The 22,118-nt window shown below is 36.4% G+C and overlaps 1 protein-coding gene across 4 annotated transcripts in view; it reads left to right on the top strand.

Moving 5' to 3' along the window:
* LOC107688647 (ecto-NOX disulfide-thiol exchanger 1-like) overlaps positions 1-22,118 on the top strand; it is a 90,119-nt gene that overhangs the window by 64,050 nt on the left and 3,951 nt on the right. For all 4 annotated transcript variants that reach the window (XM_016486361.1, XM_016486362.1, XM_016486364.1 and 1 more), the window contains 6 exons: positions 6,530-6,742; positions 8,981-9,087; positions 11,066-11,183; positions 13,451-13,635; positions 16,789-16,896; positions 20,684-20,743. In XM_016486361.1, coding sequence (XP_016341847.1) covers positions 6,530-6,742; positions 8,981-9,087; positions 11,066-11,183; positions 13,451-13,635; positions 16,789-16,896; positions 20,684-20,743 — 791 coding nt within the window. The remainder of the gene's footprint in view (positions 1-6,529; positions 6,743-8,980; positions 9,088-11,065; positions 11,184-13,450; positions 13,636-16,788; positions 16,897-20,683; positions 20,744-22,118) is intronic.

Below are 22,118 nucleotides of genomic sequence, written 5' to 3'. Positions count from 1 at the left end.
CGTGGGTCTTCGATCGGCGAACAGAATCCAGAAGGCTTGATAAAAGGGGTAATCCGTAAACACAAACAATAGTCCAGACAGGGGCAAACAGAGTCCAAACGGCAAGACGATAGGGCAATCCGAAATACACAGGCAAAGATCTTCACACAGGAAAACAGGCAAGGCAAGGCAAGGCAAGACTAGACTAGACTAGACTAGACTAGACTAGACTAGACTAGACTAGACTAGACTAGACTAGACTAGACTATGAACTAGACCAGGAACTGGCTCCGTAAAGTAGCTAACGCTAGAAGAGTGATTTATATAGTGTGTGTTATTGGTAGCAGCTGTGTATGATTGGTTTCAGGTGAGCTTGTGATTAGTGCAATGGAGCATGGGAAATGTAGTGTTACAGTCTGTGTAGTGTGAGAGTCCATGTGGAGAGCGGGTGACCTCTGGTGGTGAGTGAACGGAAGTTTATAGACCAGATTCGTGACACATTTGTGCAACTAATTTTTATTATTATTATTATTATTTTTATGTATAGATTTTATTGCTTTACCCAGTTATTTATTTTTAGTTTTATTACATAAAAAAATTAAATTATTACATTTTACGAAAAACAGTATCTTGTAAAAATCTATAAAACTATACACAGCTCTGGAAAAAATGTAGAGAAAATAATTTTTCTGAAAATTCTTGAAGTTTTTCTGGATTTATGATTTATAGTAATATGTTTGAGTAAAACGTAATTTTTGTTTTATTCTGTAAACTACTTATGACATTATTTCCAAATTTTAAGTAAAAATGTTGTCCTTTAGAGCATTTTTTGACAATTGGTCAAAATAACAAAAAAAGATGCCATGTTTTCAGACATGTTTATATTAATTTTTAGACAACACAATACCAATGTTTTAACTTCAGAGGTGTTAAGAAATCAATATTTGTAGGAATAACCCTGATTTTCAATCACAACATGAAAACTGAGAATTTTCAATTGGCCTAATTCTTTCCAGAGCTGTTTTACACAATTGACGAATGTCCCTGAATTGTACCGTTCCACAACAAACCACAATTCTACATTTCATTAATAAACATTATAAATAAATAAAGTCAATAAAGTTAGTGTACTTTAAGGAGATAACAGTGACAGTATTGAGCTTAAGGGGAAATATGAAATGTGCAAAGAAAATGAAAGGTAAATATCAATTCTGAACAGAAAATGTGGATTGTTTATTGTCATTTCTAATCAAATTATGTAAAAAGTGTGGAAATATTAACCCTTGTGCGTCAATTAAAAAAAAGTTACACATAGGTTCATAGAGGACAAAAATGTCCATGTCAAAAAACTGTCATAAAAAATTGAAGCTTGGGAGTACAGACTTAAGTTTGGTCTCATTTTAAAGAAGACCCTTGACAGATTATTGTTAACATTAAAAAAAATTGAAACCAAAAAAGTTATAGAGGTTTAAGTTTATGAAAATTATTTATGAGCAATTTGTTATATAAAATATATATTTTATAAAACATTTTGAACTCAAAAATTGATAGAAAATCAAAGCCATAAACCTAAACAAGTTGTGTTCCAAATTTGAGGTTGATATCTCAAAAAATGAGCTTTTAGTAAGATTTTGTTTGGGTGCAGTACCAAACTTTTCCACTTAGATTCCAGCAAAGCTCCACTGGCGTACACAGTGGTGGGATTTGTGATTCGCAATAGAGTATAATTTCTCTCTCTCAAACATAACAGGTGCACACACACGAACACACAAAAATTGTATTTAGGACACACATACAAACCACACTCTGACATCCATACCAACATACTCACACAATTATAGCTGCATAATTTATCCAATTGACTCTATAATATGCATAAGCAGAAAACAGGAATAAAGCGAGTATTTGCTTTATATACCAAACTTGAAAAAATGGCACCATCTAGTAAAAAATAGTAAAAATTTAAAATTTGAAGCCTTGCCAACAGAATGAAAGCCTATTAACTTATATTGCATCATTTTATAGTTAAATGGACCTGGGATTAAAAATTGCAATTTTAATGGGTTTCAATGAGGACATTTTTGTCCTTAAGGTCCTGAGAGGAACTATTTTTTGTTCCTAGTGTAAAATAGATGTATTAAAGGAAATGAGGGTGAAATATTAAAATTCCAATAAAAAACACACCTGTGCCAAAATGTATGCAGTTGGCATTAACACAGGCAAAATTATCTAAAAAAACAAAGCTGAAAAAGACAAAAATGTCCATAAGGTCGCACAATGATTTAACATTTTGTGTATTTAGCATTCATAATGAAATTAGCTTTAGCCAGAGTTGCCATTTTATTTCACAAATGTTTAAAATGAAATTTCTGTCAGAGAATACCCATATAATGTTCTTAAATGTAACAGAAAATGACATTATGGAAATTGTTTCAGAAATAAAGAACAAAAATGGAAGAGTTCACTTGTGATGCACGTGTGTTTGTGTGTGTGTGTGCATATATATATATATATATATATATATATGTGATATGTATACAGTATACACCGTATTAGACTGTTATGTTTGTGTGTGTGTGTGCATATATATATATATATATATATATATATATGTGATGTATGTACAGTATACACCGTATTAGACTGTTATAGTGGACAAGTCATTTAAAGTGTTTTTTTTTTAAGAATTTATTTGCTAGAAGACCAAACATTTTTTTAAAATACCGTAGCGTAAGAGTGTAGATGTACATTAAAAAGCCCTTTTTAATATAAATGCACCGTTTCCCTCATCCTCAAATCTGGCCGTTCTTCAGCTATTTTTTAACATATTGACTCTTAATTCTATCCATTGCTGCTTTCTGTCTCTTGCATTTGGAAACACTTTAATGCTATTCTTTCAAACAGCCCCTGGTTAATGCTTTCTGGCAAGTAAATGCTCATTGCCACATTACGTTTTCATGGAAAAATTAATATGAGCGATGTTTAAAACAAAGCTAATTTCCCGACCATAACTGACGCTGACTGAATTGGCAGTAGCGTGGCGGCTTACATAGTGTCAGAGTTACGGAGAGGTCGGATGACTGAATGCTGGGAATTTTGAGGGAGCGTGTGGAGATTTCACATTTGCATTGCTTGTGGAGGCTCTCATTAGACGTGAGACAGAGCAAGCTCATTTGACTGTGGAAATTATTTTTATTCTCGTCAGATGACATTTTTGCCTGAGGGTTGGGAGAATTCAATTTCCTTTAATTAGCTGGGAAGTTTGAGTGCCACATTAATAACATACCTGCTCTTGATCTCAAACGCTCAGAGTCCCTAACATCTATTTATTTGAAAAAAGGACTAAAACGGATATCAAATCTAAAATTCAAATGAAATGAGTTGAGCACATATTTTAAGGACCTGGAATATGGAGGTTCAGTATAATTGATACATATCTCGTGATGTCATTCTTGAAATTGGTTATACTGTGGTGAGATGAAGCAATAACAGTCTGGTGAAAAAGTGCACAGACGCAGGGAATGATGTTGTTTCTGCACACAGGATGTCATTAAGGGAGGGATCGAATTTACTGCCAGCCCTACTGCACTGACTTTGTGGCAAAATTCAATTATTCTTCCAATTTCAGTAATGTATTTCACACAGGTCCACAGGGAGCAGATTACTGAAGCTTGGGAGAGGCCACACTCAATGCCTCGTGTCTCAGCTACTCAGGCTGAAATTACATGTCGTGTTTAGACAGGGAAAATGCAGGGTTAGTTACTGATTCATGAGCCGTGACTGAACACACTGATGTCCAATAGAAAAAGACAATGCAGGGAAAGAATCTTTAAATTAGGCTCTAAAGTTAGAGCTGTAGGGTCCAATCCCGATCTCCCTATCATTTCTTTTCCTCTCAATACTGCACGTGTAATTAGAGGTGGCAAAACTAAATCATGTAAATTTAGCTCTTAAAATGTAATATCTTAAAAAGTAAAGTTTGTCAAGACAAGTCTTGTCTGAAAGTGTAGTAATGTGTTTTGTGAAGGTTCTTGCGTACTGATTGCTTGAGAAGTTTGGAAAGAGATTCAGAGTTTGAAGGTTATAAGGGTTGTATAATGTGAAATCTCAGGAAGAGAGATTTTGAAGTGTGAAGGGTATGTAGGCCTTATGTAGTTTGAGGATAGATTAGAATTTTAAAACTATGTTGCTAGGGTGTTCTAGTGGTTGCTATAGGAACCTGCTGGTGTGGTTACTAGACAGGATATACAGTAGGAATGGTTGGATATATGTATAGACGGATGGGTGTGCAGCTACTTAAATCAGGTTACTGAATATTGAACTGTTGGATTTTGAACATTCTTTGAACATTCCATCAATACATGATTTTTTTTAACCGTTCACTAGAGGAAAACTGTAAGACTAAGAAAGAACAGCCTGAAAGGAATATTGAAAATATATATTTAAGCAGCCTCATATTGTTCCAAGCACTATAACAGTAGTACATATAACTTCAGAACTATATTTCAGTCTTCTAAAGACATATAATAGCTTTATATGAAAAACTGTGGAAAATGTAAATATAAAATCAGTGACATTTAAAGTTGCACATACAGTGTTGTGACATATAGTGAAACAGATTATCAAAAACGTAGTTCTATGCATTGGTTGTTGATTGGATGGAGATCTGAATGTGAACTTGCTTGATTGTAAGAAAGGCCCAGGGTTTAAGTGAAATAAATGATTGGAACAGCCCAGCTATGTCTTCTGAGAGAAGTCTGTCAAAAATTAAATATATGGATCAATTGTTCATAATAAGATCATTTAAGATGTAATAGAAAATAATTTCCATTTCATGCCGACTTATTGTTAGTCAACCTGCACCATAGTTCCAGATTTTATATATTTGAGAGCATATTTGATATGAGACTCAAGGTCTGTAACAAGTTTAGCACACATATCGTAGCGATGCAACTGAAGAACTATTTATGTTCCCCAACAACCTTTCTGTAAAAAGTTCTTAAAAGAGCTATTTTCCCATTATCTATTTTACTATTATCCTAATGTGAAAATCATTTTAAAGGGGTCATATGATGCAATTTCAAGTTTTCCTTTCTCTTTGGAGTGTTACAAGCTGTTTGTGAATAGATAAGATCCCTAAAGTTGCAAAGACTAAAGTCTCAAACCCAAAGAGATATTCTTTATAAAAGTTAAGACTCGTCCACGCCCTCCTAAAACGCCTTGTTTAAACACGCCCCCACATATCTACATCACTGTGTGGGAAGAATTGCATAACGCCGCCCAAATGTTCACGCAAAGACAGAACGCGTAACTTTATTGTTGCTGCCACCGCCGCTACCATGTTGTGAAGACGCTGTGTGTTTATTTGCGAAAGCAAAACTACTTTGTTTGGTCTTCCAAAAGAGAACACGACTAGAAATCAGTGGTTAAGTTGTATTTACAACGCAGTGTAGAGTAGGGCTTGTTGTTTGTCATTTCTCCGATCACAAATGCAGACATGGTTTTATGTTTACGCGGTGCGATATGCTACGCGTAAAAAGACAGTATAAATCACAACCCGATCTCATGAAAGTGCGTATAAATAGTACGCCAAATAAAAACGAAAACTCGTGGTATTGATACGCAAAAATGGACTTTGGCGTGTATATGCTACGCGATGGGTAGGTTTAGGGTTGTGGGGTAGATGCATATCATATGTACGCGAAAACTGCGTATCATATGCACGCAAACAAATTTCATATCATATGCACGTGAAAACTGCGTATTATATGCACGCCAAACACATGCGTACCATATGCACGCCAAAGTCCATTTTTGCGTATCAATACCACGAGTTTTTGTTTTTATTTGGCGTACTATTTATACCCATTTTCATGAGACCGGGCTCATAAATCATTATAATCCGTAATTATGTCCCCACTGGATGCAACAAATGCCTCGTTTATAATGGGTTTTAATGTTTATGTCTCGTTGCTCCGGCCGGGACACGGCATCACAGTATGGTAAGGGGTGTAACATTTCCGTCACACGCTTGAGGTATTCGGCCAATCACAACGCACTGGATAGCTGGCCAATCAGAGCACACCTCGCTTTTTCAGACCGATGAGCTTTGTTAAAATCGACACGTTTCAGAAAGGCGGGGCATAGAGGAGAAACAATAATGTACAGTATGTGGAAAAGAATGTGTTTTTTGAACCTTAAACCGCATAAACACATTTCATTACACCAAATACACAAAATAATGTTCTTTTTAGCAACATCATATGACCCCTTTAATAATCTAAAGAACATTTTCTACTGTAAAGACCTTTTGTCCAAAGCAAAGGTTCCACAGATGTTAAAGATTCTTAAACCAGAGATACCAATAGAGAACCTTTATTTTTAAGAGTTTATATGTAACTTGAAAGCTTTTCAGTTAAAAAATGTGCTCTCAAGTAAGGGCGTTTGAACTGTATGCTGGCTTTGTCAAGCCCACAAAGTAAGTGTCACAGCAGTCTCTGTCATAATTAGTTGAAGTAAAAATGACAGTTTTCCTCATTCATTTCTCCAGATGACAACAAGTTCAGCGACGCAACGGCAGTGCTGTTCACGTGGATCGACAGAGGCGAGGTGAACCGGCGCACGGCGAATCATTTCTACTCCATGATCCAGTCGGCAAACAGCCATGTGCGGCGCCTAATGAACGAGAAAGCTCAGCACGAGGAGGAGATGGAGCTGGCCAAAGAACACTTTAAGAATTCCCTGCTTGCCATTCTCACACAATGTAAGATACCTCCTGCCTTCACTGTTTGTATCCCAACTGGTTACTATGAGATTTTCATCTAGTGTTGCCATGACAACCACTCATCCTTTGTACCGACCAAGATGATATAGTCGTCCTTAAGTGGGCTCAGTCTCTGATCTGATTGTTGGACTTTTCTCGCTCATCTTGATATGACTGTATTGTCAGTAGGAGTGTATTTGTATGTCCAGAACACCATATACGTTACACTGCCCCTAACTGCAACAGGCGAGCTCTGTTCCAAAATCTAGAGAGCTGCCTACATAGGCAGCATTTTAAGGCATCATAAGTGAGCTTTCTATGAAGAGGGTTTATAAAAGGTACACATTAGAAAAGCCGACACATTTATCCTTTGCTAAGAAAATAATGCTGTGATGCACTGAGACAAAATCCATCTTAAGCTGCATCACATTCACCTTTGAACATGACATATCATGTTCTAAATCCAGTCATTTCAATAGAAACAGAAATTGCGTGGCTAATGAAAGTTATCATTGTCTCTGATTGTATTCACAGAGATCAGAACTATGTAATCATTTTTATGCTGTGTCCTTTTTAGAGGTCTGCACAGGCCTAGCAAAGTTGAAACAGAACCGTGCGTGAATGGTACCATTAGATTTTAAAGGAACACTCCACTATTTTTGAAAATAGGCTCATTTTCCAACTCCCCTAGAGTTAAACAGTTGAGTTTTACCGTTTTCGAATCCATTCAGCCGATCTCCGGGTCTGGCGGTAGCACTTTTAGCAGTAGCTTAGCATAGATCATTGAATCTGATTAGACCATTAGCATCCATTAGGGGAGTTGGAAAATGAGCCTATTTTCAAAAATAGTGGAGTGTTCCTTTAAGGCCGAACCTGAAAAACATTAATTCTCTGTATAATTTATCTGCAGCTTTATTATGCACAATACAGTAAGATTACTGGTTATAAAATCTTATATAAAAAAACATTGTGGGAACATTGTTTTGAAATGTTTCTAAATCAAAATATAATTTGAAGACAAACTATAACATAATTTGAACGTTTATTTTTAATATTCTAAGAATGTTAAGATGTCCAGTTTTCTTGTTGTGATTATAACATTATTAAAGGTTACAAAATGAGGTTCTATTTCAGTTCGGATGCTGTTAGAAAGCAAGGCAGCTCACTAGTCGTGGAACAGAGCCACAGTGTTTCCTTTACACAGTTCACAAGACTTCACTGCAGATACAGTGGGTACGGAAAGTATTCAGACCCCCTTAAAGTTTTTCTTTTTTAATAAATCTGCAAAAATGTCAACAATTCTGTGTTTTTCTGTCAATATGGGGTGCTGTGTGTACATTAATGAGGAAAAAAAATTAACTTAAATGATTTTAGCAAATGGCTGCAATATAACAAAGAGTGAAAAATTGAAGGGGGTCTGAATACTTTCCGTACCCACTGTATACAATATACAAATGTACACTAGGAGATATGACTGCATTGAGACCTAGCTGCCTATGTCAGTGTGACTGTAGCCATAGCCCATAGAAGAGCCCTGGGTAAGTACAGTCTCAGTGGAAGCACTCAGACCATATAGCAGATGTGGAGATGTTCATCTTAACTTTAAGGTAGGCCAACATCAGATTCACTCATCTTTTTTTGCAGCCCGGACAGGTGAGAAGCTAATATCCCAACTCAAACAAAGAGTTAAGAAATGCAATTTGCTTGAATGAATATGTGTGATGGAGATTTGTAATTGATAGCTTGACAGTAGTTACACAAAGACACTTTGCACCATATGTGCATGAAGTACTAAGAGAAATGTATTTTAGAATTACGCCAGTTGTAGAAAAGAAGATGATTGTTTAATTGTTTACTAAACAGTAGACTTGGTCAAATTAATAAATAGCAGGCAACAGTTTACAATTGGTCCAAATCTCAATCCTAATGCAAATCCAACATGTAATGCAAACATAAAAAACTGCACAGGAACCCATTTTGAGCTAAATCCTCATTCAGTGTTTGACATCAAACACTCAGTACTTTTTTAGCACTTCTCCAGCAAATCCATCATTGTAGACTGTTGCCTACCTCAGTCCTAAGGAACTGAAACAGCAGCTAATGAGATGTAAGTACAACAGACACGATCAGGGGCCTCTCAGAGAAGTGTCACGAGGGTCCTGATGTGTCTGACTGCTGGCGCAGATGCTGAGCTCTACATAAATGGCTTGTCTTGTCTGACTTCCTTACCCACCAAAGTTGAGCAGATTACGGCTGTGTTCACCGCTGCCACCAGGCAAAAGGCATGGGACCATTTCTCAAAAGCGCAGCGCAAGAACATAGACATTTGGCGAAAGCAGAGCGAGGTTGGTATTCCTTCTTCCCTTTTGTCATGCTGACTCTACATAAGGGGTCTCAAACTATGGGCCAAGATTTGTCATTACAAATCAATTTTCACTATAGTCTGGCCTTAATATATTTAAAAGCCAAAGTATTGCACCGATATATACTATATTTATTATACATATTTCAAATTTGTGTGTTGTAAAAATGCTTGTTCTCTGAAGGAGAACACCACCTGGCTGGTGGCCCCCAGGTAATGTAGTTTGAGACCCCTTCTCTAGATGGTACACTGACACGGCAGCTGTTTATATGGCAGTGTATCTTGTGCTTTTCATTGTACAGACTTGTGGACCCTCACACAGCAAAAAACATCCCTGTTTTCTAGCCTCTGCTCTTTCATGCAGCAGAGCTCTCTTTGAAATTGCCACCTAGAAAGAACCTCCATTGCTGCCATGGCAACAGATACTGGCAGGATTATAATGATGCTCATGAGTGATTAGCCTGAATTAATTGTTAATAACTCATCCAATTTGAATTAGGTCTCTATGAGGAAGGAAAATTGAGGTGCGTGTTAACTTACAATGTGCCTGTATGCATCTTTGCATAGAAATCCCTGAATTCTCTGGAATGCACAATATGGAATTTCCATATTCATAATATGGAATGTCACCAGTATGCAAAATTGATGTTAGTGCAAACAGAATACTCAATGAACCCTGAAACCCCTCACTGGTGATAGACTGCAGTCTTACCTCCAGCCATCTGACTTTTTCCATGACTGTATATCATGAGCAGTGATGTGAGGCCCGAAACCTAATCTTAGAAATACACTGACTGTATTGATTAATTGCTTTAAGTCAAGTCTATGAAAGGATTCCATTTCAGTTCACAGTCGCCAAGAGGTAAGACATCAGTGTTGTGGCAGAGTCTTTGGTGCTGTGAGAAGTGAAAGCCAGTTAAGATGCCACCCCTGTGAACATTTTTATATATTCATATATTTTAATTTAATACAGATTTTAAACCAACATACACAATCACCGCTGGAAAAAAAAACAAAACTTTGAGCTTCTGACTCAAAACATATTATTACAGCCTTGTGACAGAGTGACAACTAGCCTCAGTCTCCCTTATTTTGTTGGCCAGAAATGGCTCTTTGTGAATGCAGTCTTTATAAAAGAAATTATAACAAATTTATTGATTTTTCCAGAATAACTGGAAACGCCACTGGAAAAGTAATGGATTTTCTTTGGTCAAAAGTTGTGGGAACCTTGTAAAACGAAATTGTGAGAATTGGAGAGAAATGTGATATCAGAAACGAGCCAGAACTCAACCTGAATTCCTCTGATACTATGGCTTTCAAGAAACAGATGAAGGATCAGGCAAAACAGTGCTAGAATAAAATGTACTCAATCACAGATAAAGTAAAGCTCAAATGCGCTCCCTTTATAGAGTCAGATCTGCAAGATTTCACAGTGGTGGCATTAAACGTCCTTTGTGCTGATCCCTATAATGGCTATCAGAGGATCAGTGGGCTTGGAAGTTTGTGTAATGTGATTTTTACGCTCCATTTTCAGAGCTAGACAAATGAACTTTCACTATTGCACGGCACAGAGACAGCAGAGCCTCGGTTTTCCCTCTGGGTTGTATTTTTAAGTTATGGAATCAATCACCAGGGCCTGTGTTTGCCAAATCATTGCCTGTTTTTTCATCCTGTCAAAAGTTTCCAGGTTAAATTAGAGTATTATTAGAGTAGAATTGCAGAAAAACATTTCATCTGTATGTGTGATTGTCATATATGTTACTGCCACATTTACACAGCAAGTGAAAGTATAAAAGTGTGTCCTTGTAGAATCACTCAGAGCAGAGGAAATGTTAATGTGTGCAAAATGTAATCTTTAATCATTCAAGGTCTCGGACAGAAGCCAGTAATGGGATGTGTGTGTGTGTGTGTGTGTGTGTGTGTGTGTGTGTTTGTTTGATTTCTGTATTGTGCTCCATTAGGAGCTCAGAAATGCTCACAGTGAAGATATCATGGGAATTCGAAGAGAAGAGGAAATGGAGATGTCAGATGAAGACTTGGAGGAAAACCCCTGCAAAAAGATGAGAATGGAGGACACGGGTAGGCCTGTGATCAGCCGCTGATTATCATAATCATGATTAATTAGGATACTGGAGGCAGAGACTGACTGTGCCTAATAAACAACCCTAGATTTGATGGCCTAACATCTAGTTTATATTCACTGTTTGTGACTGTACAGCGCAATTAAAATGAACAATAAACCTTCAATAAAGGTCACTGTTAATTGGAGGATAAGAGGAATGTGTAATGCAGTGCCACAGAGACCTTTGCTCAGTGCCCACATAATTACATTTAATTAACAATATTGTTTTTTTTGTCTGCTAGGCCAAAAGTTTAAGATTTAAGATTTAACAAAAAATAAACAAATGCATACACTACTGTTCCAAAGTGGGGTAAGGATTAAAGTTTTTTTTTAATGTTTTTGAAAGAAAACTCCTGTGCTCATAAAGGCTGCATTTATTTGATCAAAACAGTACAGTAAAGTACAGTAATATTGTGAAATATTATTGCAATTTAAAATAGCAATTTTATTATTTGAATATAATATAAACGTAATTTATTTCTATGACGCAAAGCTGAATTTTCAGCAGCCATTACTAAAGTATTCAGTAATTTTGCTTCAGAGATCATTCTAATATGCTGATTTGCTGCTAATAAACTGTTCTTATAATTATTAGTCAAAAATTGAGCACTTAATGAAGTGTGGAAACTAAGTATGAAAGTGTTTTTTTTTTTCAGTATTATTTGATGAATTTAAAGTTCAAAAGAACAGCATTTATTTGAAACTTTAAATCTGAATTTATTTGTTATAATAACATAAAAGTCTAATACTTTCATTTGCTAAATTTAATGCATCCTTTCTGAATAGAAATATCATATTCTTTCAAAAAATCTTACTGATATCACATTTTTGAAGGGTAGTGTTTAAATAAATCATAATTCATAAATAAATAATAATTTGTGAAAAAGACGAATCAGTATTTTTCCCACCAGCCCTCAATCACATTATTTATTTAATTTGCAACAATAGTAGGAAAGTTACAGCCATAATGTAACACAATGCTGGAAGAAGTTTGCATATGATGCAAAACTGAATTGTTTATCATTTTTTAAATTATTCTAACTGATGCTTTCAAGGGTATCACAGTTTCACATCATTTTAATAATACATCATCTATGTCTGCCAGCTAAACATTACAAACCAATGCACTTTTCATTTGCAAAGCATTGAAACACATGTACATGATCAGTGAATGTAAGATGGACATGTAGAGTGAGTGCAGCCCTGGTCCTGTAGGGACATGTTTTATGCAATATTCATAAATTAAGATAAAACACTGTAAATAATTATTCGCCGTTAGTTCATAATACCTAACAGATTAACTAATGAATAGAACTTTTGTAAAGTGTCAGTCGACTGGTTCATCAGGAAAAGTCCATCTCCAGATAGTGATTGTAAAGTATCAGGTTAATAGTAATTCCCAATCATTCCTTGATTTAATGAAAAAAAAAAAAGCTTGGTTTAATGTCAAGCACAATGACCCTGTTAGCCTCTAATCAAATCATCTCCTCCGTGACCACTTGTATTTATTAGCTTTATTTGAACAGAGTGATCACATCCTTCAGATAACCTTGAGTACAACAGCATTTGTGCTGAGATATCAACATGAGTGATTACACTCTCCTTCCTGCATGTATCCCACAGCAAATATGATTATGAATGATATTGCTTCGGCAGAGAACGGCAGTAGAAAGTGTCAGAGGATTCTGAGCTCAGCGATATTTCACGACCTGTCAGAGCACACAAGCTCTGGCTCAATAAAAGAAGAATTTTCAGTGGCAGGAAGGAACATCTAATAGTTGAGATTCTCTGTTGACACAGCAGAGAATCAGCACCGTGACCAAGTTGTTATGCAAACTTCACCATCGATTTCGCCTCCGAATCATAACACTTGCTCTAAAGCCTGCCACGTATATGCTGATTCAACCAGACGGATTGATATTAGAGCTTGTCCTATATGATGCATGGTAGATTAAGCAACAGATCATATGTTGCACCCTACTAGAAGAAAAAAAAGTCAGTGAGAAACACTTTAAGGTGGTTAATCTGGTCAGCTCGTTTAAGCAAAGACAGTTAACCAGTTCAGTCAGGTCCCACCAGCTGAGTCAAGGAGATCTATGAGGTCTACCAGGCACAAAAGTGTGAATTCATCACATCTATGCAACAGATTAGGGAAGCCATGAGATAAAGACCTTTATCCAAGCTCACGTCCTGTCCCTCTCTCTTCCTTCCTGTCTGAGAGCAGTGCTGTCTGCGCAGACGTGTGCTCTGCGGGAGGAAAACGACAGTCTGCGCTGGCAGCTGGACGCTTACAGGAACGAGGTGGAGCTGCTGAAGAAGGAGCAGGGCAAGATGTACCGTACCGAGGAGGATCACACGCAAGAACAACAGCTGCACTTTCTGCAGCAGACCATGCAGAATATGCAACAGGTAATACAGACGTCAGAGGGTTCAGCCTCAGGCCGGCAGCCCAGTAGCTGATTTTTCAGCTGATTTTGCTGCTGATTTTTAGTCATAACCTACACTACTGTTCAGAAGTAACACTTATATTAGGGAACACTATTCACCATTAACTAGTTTCTTATTAGCGTGCATATTACCAGCTTATTGGCTGAGTATTAGTACTTATAAAGCACATATTAATGCATGGCCATATTCTAGATCCCTTAACCATACCCAATACCTAAACATAACTACTACAGTAACTGACTTACTTGCTATCAATAAGCAGCAAATTTCGAGTTTATTGTGGGAAAACTCTTAGTTAAAGGGTTACTCCAACCCAAAATGAAAATTTAGTCATTAATCACTTACCCCCATGCCGTTCCAAACCCGTAAAAGACCGCTTCGATCGTCTTCAGAACACAATTTAAGATATTTTGGATGAAAACCGGGAGGCTTGTGACTGTCCCATTGACTGCCAAGTAAATTACACGGTCAAGGCCCAGAAAAGTATGAAAGATATCATTAGAATATCTTCGGAACACAATTTAAGATATTTTGGATGAAAACCGGGAGGCTTGTGACTGTCCCATTGACTGCCAAGTAAATTACACGGTCAAGGCCCAGAAAAGTATGAAAGATATCATTAGAATAGTACATCTGCCATCAGTGGTTCAATCTGAACTTTATGAAGCGACGAGAATACTTTTTGTACGCGAAGAAAACAAAAATAACGACTTTATTCAACAATTTGTCTCCTCCGCGTCACCGTAGTGCAATTTTGGAGAGTATCCACTGAATGCAAACTGCGTATGTTGTTCTGTATCAGCCACACCACACGGATACGCTGTTTTCATTCAAATCAAAGCATAAATAAACGTAGAAAACATATCCGTGTGGTGCGACTGACACAGACAAGTAGAACAGCATACGCAGTTTGCGTTCAGTGGATACTCTCCAAAAAGGCACTACGGTGAGGAGACAGATTGTTGAATAAAGTCGTTATTTTTGTTTTCTTTGCATATAAAAAGTATTCTCGTCGCTTCATAAAGTTCAGATTGAACCACTGATGGCAGATGGACTATTCTAATGATGTCTTTCATACTTTTCTGGGCCTTGACAGTGTTGTTTACTTGGCAGTCAATGGGACAGTCACAAGGCTCCCGGTTTTCATCCAAAATATCTTAAATTGTGTTCCGAAGACGATCGAAGCAGTCTTTTACGGGTTTGGAATGACATGGGGGTAAAATTTTCATTTTGTGGTGGAGTAACCCTTTAATAGAAAATGTGTGTTCGCTAATGTAATCGTGTAATATTGTTTACAACTGTTTTCTGTTTGAATATATTTTAAAATGTCATTTATTCCTGTGATGCTAAGCTGAATTTTCAGCGTCATTACTCCAGTCTTCAGTGTCACATGATCCTTCAGAAATCATTCTAATATGCTGCATTACTGCTCAAGAAACGTTTCTTATTAGCAATCCTGAAAACACCATCTTTTGTTACAGTACATTATTAATGTCTTTCCTGTCACTTATGATCAATTTAATGCTCTCTTGCTGAATAGAAATATGAATTTCTTTCAAAAAAAAAAAAATCTTTGAATGGTATTGTATATATTTATTGTTGTGGGTGAATCAGAGAGTCTCTCAGCGGGTGGGCGTTAACAGCCTCACCGAATCAACTTCCTGCTAACACTGCTGACTATCCAACAACATGCAGCATGTTTGATATTATTGTCCAGTCATTGAGGTGGACTCATGACTCATCAAGTGACCAATTAGATCAAAACCTTTTCTTTATGGTGTTATTTAAAAATCACAGTTAAAGTTGTGGGACATGTTTGTCCGATGTCTAAAGAATCATCAAAATAACTTCACACACAGTCCACTCAGAAAGATCACATCATCACATGAACAACCTAAATAAGTGTCGACTCTTTTGACACAAACATACACAAAAGTTCAGTGCGTAAGTGTTCAGTATGCTCTCACGTCAGTGCTCCATCTGGAACACAAACACTCACACCTCCATTAATTAGCTGTCAGTTCAGCTTAAATGCTGATTGGACACAGTGTTCTCGATGACGCAGACTGTCATAGAGCAGCCATTAGCACAGGCTCCGATGAGCTCTCTCTGTCGCTCTCATTTTACATTGTACAGTTGCTTTAAAGGCTTTTATGTACAAGATCAATACTAATGTAAGAAATGAGTATGCTTTTTGTGGAAAGAGTAAGATGATGTTTAGAATTATATAGAGTGCAGTGGACTGTTGTTATTTAATTTAATGGATGGAGAACTTTTTCATTACACTAACTTTTAAGTTTTAGTTTTAAACTTATTTTATGTCTTTAATCACATAAACTACTGTGTATGTGATTAAAGACATAATCACATACACAGTAGTGTCCCTATATACTGTCCCTATATAGTAAGATTTTTTTTTTTTACAAATATTAAGCAGCACATCTGTTTGCAACCCTGATAATAAGAAATGTTTTTCAAGCATGAAATCAGCATATTAGAATGATTTCTGAAGGATCATGTGACACTGAAAATGATCCTTAAAATTCAGCTTTGCGTCACAGGAATAAATTACAGTTCTTTAAACTTGTAATAATATTTCACAATATTAGAGTTTTACCTGTACTTTGACAAAATCTTACTGACCTGAAATGTTTGAACAGTGTATTTCTAAGTAAAGCAGGACACTGAACAAGCTAAATGAAGAACAGGATTGTATTTTATGAACCTGGAAAAGATTAAATCATGAAAAGTGTGAGAATGGATGTTGTTGTTGTTTGTGAGTACTGCACGCCATTATTATTGTTATTGTATGTTACGTGCCCCTTGGAGGATTAGGGATAAAAGGAAACATAAAACGCTTCATTTTAAAATTCCATTCTTATCCTTTTCCTTTCGATACATGCTACAAAAAGCTGACCACATGAACTTTTGAACAGACATAAAAGTCTGACTCAGTCAACCTCACCATCACACCTCCGCTTTATTATCTTTGTTGTTTTCTGTTCAGTGATGTTTATGTGGTGTTTGTTTATGAGGGCACCACACAGCCCCACATGCTGCTTATTGTTCCAGCCTTCTGCTTTCTGTTGCTCACGATGCTGTTTGTCTCCACAGCAACTGCTTCGGGTCCAGGAAGAGCTGAAAGGGAAGGAGCTGGAGCTGGAGCAGGCCAAAGATGAGCAGCACTACCTAGAGGGAGAGGTCCTCAGCCTCAGGGAAAAGGTTGAACAGATTTCATGGCCATAATCTGAATTTCTATATGCATAATAGTGTTATTTGAGGGCACAAATAATAATTATGAGGAGCAGTGTTGGGAGAGCTACTTTGAAGCTGCCATTACTCAATTTAAAATGACCATTTTAGCTACACTACAAGCTTAATATTTTGCAAGACTTTAGTATTTTGCAATCAGAGCAGTTATATGGTAGAAAGCAATGAGGATGGCAATTAGGGTGACAATATTAACCAGCATTTTTTCCCTATAAAATTAGAGAACTTTTTATTTTTAGAAAACTTATTTATTTATTTTGCATTGAAATGTATAGACTATAAATTATTATTTTTTTTCCCCTATAATATAATTGGATATAATGCAACATTTACTTTTGGCCCACAGCTCTCAATTCAATTTGAATTGTGGTACTTTGTAGTAAAAAGCTTGGGCACCACTGTTTTACATGATCCATTTGCATGAACCAGTTCACTTATTTGGACTTCCCACTGCTTTATTTGAGAGCAATAATAAACTTTTTAGGCGTGCTTGTTTGATCAGTTCTCTTGGCTGTAAAGCTTCACATGCAATACATAATTGTGTCTCTACTCGTTGGAAAAAGTAGCCTTTAGTTACTTCCCAGCACTGGTGGGGAGTTACTTTGTAGAGGGACACAAAGCCTTATGTAAGCCATTAAGAGCACTGTTCACTTCAGATATGCTGCATTTTGGCAGTGTCTGCCTCCTCATGTGTGACAGCGGGAAGCTCTGGAGCCCGGGGTCACTTACTGTCCTCACTCCCCCTGTGCATGCAGCGAGAAACGCAACTCAACATGGCAGCAGGAGCACAGGGTGCACACACACACCTGAAAGCAGCGACAGCAGCACATGAAAAAGAGCAGGACAGTTTTTTGTCTCAAGATGAATATACTTTGTTGTGGCTGCAGAAGGGGAACAAGGCTACGCTGGAGAGCCGGGTTGTTCTTCATTTCTACACTAGACAAGACACAGTCACATGTGCCCAGTCTATGCAAAAGATATAGATACAACACAACATCTAGATGTGCTGAAAACATGTACAGTGTCCTCAAATAAGATTTAGCCACACACAAAGGTCAGTCCTTGATGCCATGTTAAATTTTCTGCAAATGTAAACAAGGTTTCCTTGTGAAAAGAAGTACACTTTAGAGTACTTGCTATTATTTAAATAGGCCTAATGTACTTTAAAAGAATATACTTGTGCGAACTGAATGTTTTAAAAAAACTTAGTTGAATGTTAATTGCAATTAAATGAAAAAGTATTATAGTATACTAATATAAATATATATATATATATATTAAATGCAATTACCTTACAGAAATAATGTAATTAGGACTTACTATATTACAGTAGGACTTACTATATATTTCATAATTATTTCTGTTGTCTTTGAAATATGGTTAAAGTGTATTGCCAAATGTACTGACAAGCATTTATGGCAAAGTAAAATATACATTAATGTTAATGTTTCTATTGAAACTTGAATGTCATGTATTTAAATATATTTCTAATTACACATTTGTAATGAAGTTGCAATTTAGTGCATTTAAAATATGTTAACTTTAAATGTAATATTGAATAACATCACAGTTAATATTATAATCAAGTATTTTACATGTGCTTTAGTGTTAGTCAACACATCAAAACTGTGCTTTAAAGCCCAACAAAAGATTATTAAAACAATGATTTAAAATGTACTTTAAAGTAAATCAAAGTTAAATTCAACATTATTATAAAGTGCACTTTTGTGTACTTAAGTGTGTTAAGAAAAAGTCATGAAAGTATAGTTTCTTCACATACAATTAAGTTGATTTTTGTTTCATTAACATTTTTTAAAAATACACTTTTAAGATTTGAAGTACACTACATGTGCACATTTAATACATTGGTGAACATTCAAAACATTCAAGCACACTTCTAAATCTAAAAGCAACTAATTGCATTTAATATACAGTTAAACTACGATACATTGCCTTTTTAATTGCAATTAACATGCAATTTAGCTTCCACTTCTTTTTCTTCTTTTGGGACGTATGCTAAAGAGTATTTATTTTTCACGAGGGATGCCTTAACATTCTGCCTCTGTGGGCGCTTCACTAGGTTTTGAAAGATAGCAACTGAAAATAAATTTCTACATGAATTAGAGACACAGGATTTGTGAAAGTTAGACGTGACCTTAGACCTTAAAGGGTTTTCACCCAAAAATGAAAAATAGCCCATAAATTACTCACCCTCATGTCATCCTTGATGTATATGACTTTCTTCTTTCAGACGAATTCAGTCGGAGTTATATAAAAAATTGTCTTTGATCTTTCAAGCTGTTTAATGCCACTCAGCGGGTGTTGCATGCATCAGTCCAAAAGCAGTTAAATAAAAAGCACCCATCCATTAAAAAAAGTGTCTCACACGGCTCCGGGGGGTGAACAAAGGCCTCCTGTAGCGAATCGATGCGTTTTTGTAAGAAAAATAGTTGTAGAGAGAAGCAGCTCCGGGAGGATGACGTATGAGGTCGGCTTTGCGCATGCGCCGCTCAGAATTGACGAACACGGAAGCACACAGGAGAGATCAAAACAAAACAACGGTCACTAATTAGAAGTACAAAACGAGGATTTGTAAAGAAGAATGTCGGAGGATTTTGATATAAGCCAAGAGGAGACAGATTTTCCTTTGCTAAAGTAAGGAAACTTTGCTTCCTTTGCTCCTTTTTTCACGAGACTCACCGGCGCATGCGCAAAGCCGACCTCATACATCTTCCGCCCGGAGCTGCTTCTGTGTACAACTGTTGGCGCAAGCTACATTAAAGTGATTATTACATTTTGAATATGGATATTTTTCTTACAAAAACGCATCGATTCGCTACAGCAGGCCTTTGTTCACCCCCCGGAGCCGTGTGAGGCACTTTTTTTTAATGGATGGGCACTTTTTATTTAACTTCTTTTGGACTGATGCATGCAACACCCACTGAGTGGCATTAAACAGCTTGAAAGATCAAAGACCATTTAAATATAACTCTGACTGGATTCGTCTGAAAGAAGAAAGTCATATACAAGGTAATAGGATGCATAATAGGATGACTTGAGGGTGAGTAATTTATGGGCTAATTTTCATTTTTGGGTGAACTAATCCTTTAAGGAACCTTATCTTATCTATTGAACAGACCGTATCTCACTTACAGCTTTTTAATCCATGTCAATTTAAATGTGGTCTCTGCCTTGCTTAAGGTCTATGGAGCTGTTGTCAGTGAGGACAGATGATATTTTCTCTCTGTTGCTGAACAGCACAACATGATACCTTATCATTTGTGCCAGTACAGTGGTTTGCCCAGACGCAGGGAATAATGACCAGTCTTGTTTACCCCATTTTCCTAACAGCAGACATTGGTTTGCATGAATGTTTTTTGAATGAGATAACAGGAACATCAATAGTCGTGGAGGTCCTGTGGAGCGCATACTGTTATTGTGCTCCTAAAGCTAGCAGATGGAAGACATGTGTACAGTATTTTTAGAACCAGATGGGATATGCTTCCATAGTTCAGAAGTGTGAAACCTTCTACAGACACCCTGGCCATAATGTATGGAATCACAAATGTGTTTCATTACCCCATTTCTCATAAGCATCCATTAAAAATGTAGTATCAACTTGGCACACCTAAGGCTAGACTGAGGTTTCCCAGAGGTAACATTGTCTGCAAAGCTCCTTCACAGCCGCATAGGATTGGGTCTGGAAGTGAGTATTTATGTTTTGTTTTTTTCTTGACAGCTGTTGAATGCCATGGAATCGGTAGATTTGACATACCACAACTCTGAAGGCCATGAAAAGGTAAGTCAGACTGATTCTGCATAACGCCCAGCGTCCATCATGTCACTGGCATTCACCAGTGAGATTAGTCTGCAGTACCAGCACATATCAAAAGAGGAGTGTGAACTGCTAGCATTGCATCATCCCTTCATTTCTCTTCACACCATGAGCTCTCTGGCAGAAGTTAATTTTAGACTACTGATCTGTATGTTCTGAGAATATGGTCTCCCTCTGATTTTCTGCATATAATAAAGACACCCAAATTGAACAGTGCTGCAGAGAGTCAGAAAACTTTTTATTAAGGTGCAATATTTGCGGGAATTGAATTTCAGAGAATTGCATGCCTATTTTTATTTGAATCAATAAATTGAAATAAATTCTCAGTTAAAAAGATTCACAATGACGACTTTTATATCTATATCTATTAAATCTATGAACCCATAAAATAAAATACTAAAGTTGCTGCAACAGATAACATAATAAAACCACAGATAAGACACATTTTAAAAAAACTGGCTGACCCTAATGTTAGATAAATCGCTTTACTGTCTGCCTCAGCAGATTGTAATGTAAATAGATTTCAGTTTCAGTATTATTTTAGTATCACTGAGGAATAGTTTTTATTAATATTTTGAATTTTTATATTTACTGTTTTCATTGTAATTTTTTAAAAATATATCTTTTTATTCATTTATTTCAGTTTTAGTTATTTCACTACATCAAATTAAACTAAATGAACATGAGAACTGTTGTCTTGCCAACTAGCCCAAAAAATGACGTTTTGTGACGCTTAAATGACGTTTTCATTTGATTTGATTTCAATTAACATCTATTTTTAATGTTTAATGAAACTTTACTTAAGCTTTCACTGTAATATTTACTGCAATGTCTTCATATCCAATTATATACTTTATAAATTACAATTTGAAGCAGAAACACATTATTAACACATTTACTGTCACCACTATTAAATATTAGGACTATAAATCCTGCATTGATTTTAGCTTAAACACTGCAAAATTTGGGGCACTAACCATTTTACATCATCCTCAATAATCATCAACTTAATTATCCATTTTTTTTTTTTTGTCTTTTGGAAGCTGCATTCAAAATCCATTTGGCTCAAAATTCTGAGCAGACATATTTCCCCTCGGTTTGAATGGGCATGACGTATATACATATTGTGAAACTTTTCCTTCAGAATTTTCCATGTATGGCTAAAGACACATATGCACTGATGCCTCCATTTAGATTTTTTTCACTGAGGGTTTCTGAAAATGCACTGTGCAAGGACTTTGCTATAATTTTGATTTAACCTCTATGTGACTTATGGCCTGCCATCTAGAGCAGCATCTTGGAAGAAGAGCCTCTTAAATGTCAATAGGCATTGATTTCT

This window comes from Sinocyclocheilus anshuiensis, unplaced genomic scaffold, assembly GCF_001515605.1.
Source record: "Sinocyclocheilus anshuiensis isolate Anshui unplaced genomic scaffold, SAMN03320099.WGS_v1.1 scaffold834, whole genome shotgun sequence".
NCBI classification, from domain to species: domain Eukaryota; kingdom Metazoa; phylum Chordata; class Actinopteri; order Cypriniformes; family Cyprinidae; genus Sinocyclocheilus; species Sinocyclocheilus anshuiensis.
Note: the sequence above shows the minus strand (reverse complement) of the source record. Positions and strands in the feature narration are given on the sequence as shown.